The following is a 3,826-nucleotide window of genomic DNA, read 5'->3' on the forward strand; positions in this document are numbered from 1 at the left end:
TCTCAGAACCACACCAATTGAATGAGAGACCGTTAATTGGCATTACAGTGGGTTTCATTAACGCATATCAGGGGTGGCGCAGTGGTGAGAGCACTCGCCTCCCCCCAAAGTGGCCCGGGTTCGATTCCCAGACTCGGCGTCATATGTGGGTTGAGGTTGTTGGTTCTCTACTCTGCACCGAGAGGTTTTCTCCGGGTACTCCGGTTTTCCCCTCTCCTCAAAAACCAACATTTGAGTTGATTTACTTTCATTGTTCATTACATTTACAGTGTCCCCAATTAGCGCTCCAGCACTACAAAGACTACACACTTAAATAACGTTCCTTTACTTTTGTAGAAATTAATTGAACAGCTGGAAATAACAGAACTGACAATTGCGACAGGCAAATCCTTTAATAAAAAAGCACAGCAGCTGCTCATTTTTAACAGCACATTACTGAACCTGGGAAGTTATGAAAATCAAGAAATAGCATAGGTATGTGATAAAGAAACTCCTCAGAAATGTAACCTTTTTATTTTGGGTTTTCTACGAGGCTTGAACTTGTTTTAAACTTGCAGCCATTGCCGGACATTCTTGTTTCTAGTATGTTGCAAACGGTTAAGGTCTGTGACTACAAGGGATAGTAGTGAGACAGTATGGCAGTTACGTTATCAAAAACCGCATCCAACCCTCTCCAGTCTCGCCACATTTGCTCTTCAAGGAAATCCTGTAAGTCCTCCAACTTTATACCGTTCTCTCTTTTAACATGGTACTTAAGGCGTGCCCACGCTGCTTCCGACTCTTGGGTTTGAATTCCTGTCAATGGGTCTACAAAGTTATTCTGGTGCACGACTGTCCTGTGAACAGTAACATTAGGGACATACAGGTGCAAGTTCCTGTATGCAGCCCAGTCATCCGTGTGCACTTGTGACCCAGGCAAGAGGACTCTTTTTAGAATCTGGGTAAGTGTTCCTCTGTTTCTTCTCCGCACCACTTTAAAGTAACCGCGACATGGGCTATGCTCGGTTGAAACTACTCCAAATACCCAAGCGTCATTTCTCGCCCTCCGTCCTCGTTGGTACTGCACAATGAATAATAAAATCAAGCAGACAGTATTTTATAATTAGCAAATCAGCAAACACGTGCCGGTAGGCCAAAACGATTGCTATATTATTTATTTTAATAACAACTATAAATGAAAGGAATGCGTTTAATATGTTTAATATGTTGCACATAATTACTTCAAGTTGGCGCCAAGATAGTAATCATTCGAGAACGCAATTCGTACTGAGCGATACATTTAAAATCTGATTTTATATCTCGACTTACTTTGGACTTGTGCTTGAATTGGCTTTCGTCGCACTTCACAACATGCACATTGCCACCGAATGGGATTATTGGCCTCTCCTCGAGATCTCTCTTGCAGTAATGCCTTAGTACCGCATACACTTTTCCAACCGTGTTCTTTGTTAGTCCAACCATCCGAGAGGCTGCACTTCGCAGCTCGCGTAGAGCCCAAAGATATACTGTAATTAGGAGTTTTCCTAATGGGATTCTTGGAAATTCGGCGAAAAAACTCCCTTCTCTCAATGACTTTTTGCGGCGACACGTTGGACATCTCCTTCAAAGATAAATGTTAACAAAACAAATGATCATAAAGTAGTATACAATTTGTGTAAATTTTGTTAGGTCTCGGATAAACGCACAGACAAAGTCGTAAAGGTCACGAACAGAATTGCTGTTTTGTATTTGGAAGCCGCTCTAAATTGCATGCCTGCTATTGACAATGGAAATGAGGAGTCAGGGTGGTTTAATGGTCATCAACCATGCCTCCCGCCTCAGTGACCCGGGTTCAACTCTGGCTCGGGTCGTATGTGGGTTGAGTTTAAGTCGATCTCAATCTGACTCCAAGAGTTTTTCTCCGAGTACTCCTCCTTCCTCAAAATCGACTCCCGGCCTATTCCATCAGGCTGCGGTGCTGTGCTCCGAGATCATACATGGGTCGTGTTCAGGGGCCGAGCGCCTAGCCGGCAACACAGCTCCTTCGTTCTGACCTCGGTGGGCTGCGTCGTTGCGGTACTTTGCGACGGCGATTAGCAGTGACAATTATTATCGTAGCCATAACTCGGAGTCTTTTCCTGGATCGCGAGTGGAATCCCTGACACGTTTAACACGTTTTGGATTCTGTCGAGAGTAGATATACAAAGTATCAGAAGGGAGTTGAGGTTATCTCACCACAAATATCCATCGACGTGATTCTGATCTCTTTGCGCTACTTCCATTGCTTGATTGCACTGGCTACATCTTAAAGGGTTACCTAATAAATTTTGGCCCTGAAGCCATCGAATCATTTCGAGAATAGGACCATTACAAATAGCTGTTAATTCAATGAGGTTCATTTTCGCAATTTTATACTTCTTCCTAGTGTCCGGTGCTGCGTTTCAGGTACTCCGCAATCAATTGCTTGCGGCATTTAAAGAAAAGTTTTATGACCTATCACGCAACACCGGCAGGGGTTTTGTTATATCACACAGTTTTTACCCTCTTGTTCAGTTTCAATTAGAGTTCAAGTTTTTAATAGGTTGGCTTGCAAATAGCGAAAAGGTAATCGCGGCAAGACAGACTGTACACAGAGTTATTTCGGGCGTTTTTTTAAAGGAATAAATGATTATAACATACATTGATTTTTAGAATTTACGCGTTTTGTATTAAGGTCGTACAAGTAACTCGTTTTTCTTGCTGCAATTTGAAAACAAGAAACCATGTCTATTCAAACTTATAAAACTTCCAGGCCTTACATTTTCACGTTTAATGAGCCGTTCATGTCTTGCGTTGTTTGTTTGTTTTTTCCTTAGTAAGTGTTCTGAAAAACATAACCTTTAAGTAGTAGTTAGTATCAATACATGGCCGGAGAGATCGTAAGAAATGAAAAAGGCGAATGATTTCTTCAGTGGGATTTTACCTTGGTGAAATCTCCCACCGTGGCAACACTTTTTGCAAGACTCGTGAAAAAGTATTTCCCGGTGGCGTCGCGATGGCGTCACAGAGAATTAACGCCTTTTGTGTTAAGGTGGCAGAGTTTACTCATTGTTCTTGCTGCAATTTTAAAGACAAGACACCATGTCTATTCCAACCTAAACTACAACCTTCCCCCGGCCTAACATTTTCACGTTTAATGAGTCGTTCATGCCTTGCGTTGTTTTTTTGTTTTTTCCTTAACAAGTTTTCATAAGCTTTAACTAAGTAGTAGTTAGCATCAAGAAAAAAAAGCATTCATAAAAAGAAAAATCAATACATGACCGGAGAGATTGTAAGAAATGAAAAAGGCGAATGATTTATTTTCCGGGATTTAATTAGGTGAACTTTCCCACTGTGACAACACTTTTTGCAAGACTCGTGAAAAAGTGTTTCCCAGTGGCCTCGCGGTGGCGTCACAGAAAAGAAAAGCGTCATTATTGAAATTTGACATTGAATTTATGTGGAGGTAAACAATTGGAGTAATAGACTACCATTACAAAAGCCTCACTCGCTCTCCACCCGTCGATTTAAGGCACAAAGATTTTTTGAACGTTTGTATTATTTATATTCGATGACTTCAGAAGGAGCGATTTAACGGAAGCCCTCCATGGAAGGTTTACAATAATCCTAATGTTGACAGGAAAACAACCTCTTATGAACAGGATGTGGTACACGTTATCGTGTTAAAGAAATGGGAAAACAATCGTCCCTCTACAGTTACAAGGGAGCGCGTTGCTTAGTGGTTAAGATCATAGAAATACTCTGACAATATCATGCACTGAAATAAACCGTGCTACATATGAAACCTATCTATACTAAATTAAGCGTA

At 41.4% G+C, this 3,826-nt stretch overlaps 1 protein-coding gene across 1 annotated transcript; it reads right to left on the reverse strand.

Moving 5' to 3' along the window:
* Nucleotides 1-610: 610 nt before the first annotated feature.
* On the reverse strand, nucleotides 611-1,461 carry LOC137996375 (uncharacterized). The gene is made up of 2 exons (XM_068841757.1): nucleotides 1,309-1,461; nucleotides 611-1,060 (listed from the first exon to the last, which is right to left on the reverse strand). Exons 1-2 carry the CDS (start codon nucleotides 1,459-1,461, stop codon nucleotides 611-613), a joined length of 603 nt encoding a protein of 200 aa, XP_068697858.1.
* Between the last annotated feature and the right edge of the window lie 2,365 nt (nucleotides 1,462-3,826).

This window comes from Montipora foliosa, chromosome 3, assembly GCF_036669935.1.
Source record: "Montipora foliosa isolate CH-2021 chromosome 3, ASM3666993v2, whole genome shotgun sequence".
NCBI lineage: Eukaryota > Metazoa > Cnidaria > Anthozoa > Scleractinia > Acroporidae > Montipora > Montipora foliosa.

Bases quoted from the DNA above. Each gene is read 5' to 3' on its own strand.
- LOC137996375 (XM_068841757.1), bottom strand. From the start codon at position 1,461: ATGGTTGGACTAACAAAGAACACGGTTGGAAAAGTGTATGCGGTACTA. The intron at 1,061-1,308 runs GTAAGTCGAGAT...TTCATTGTGCAG, and splicing joins AATTCAAGCACAAGTCCAAA to TACCAACGAGGACGGAGGGC.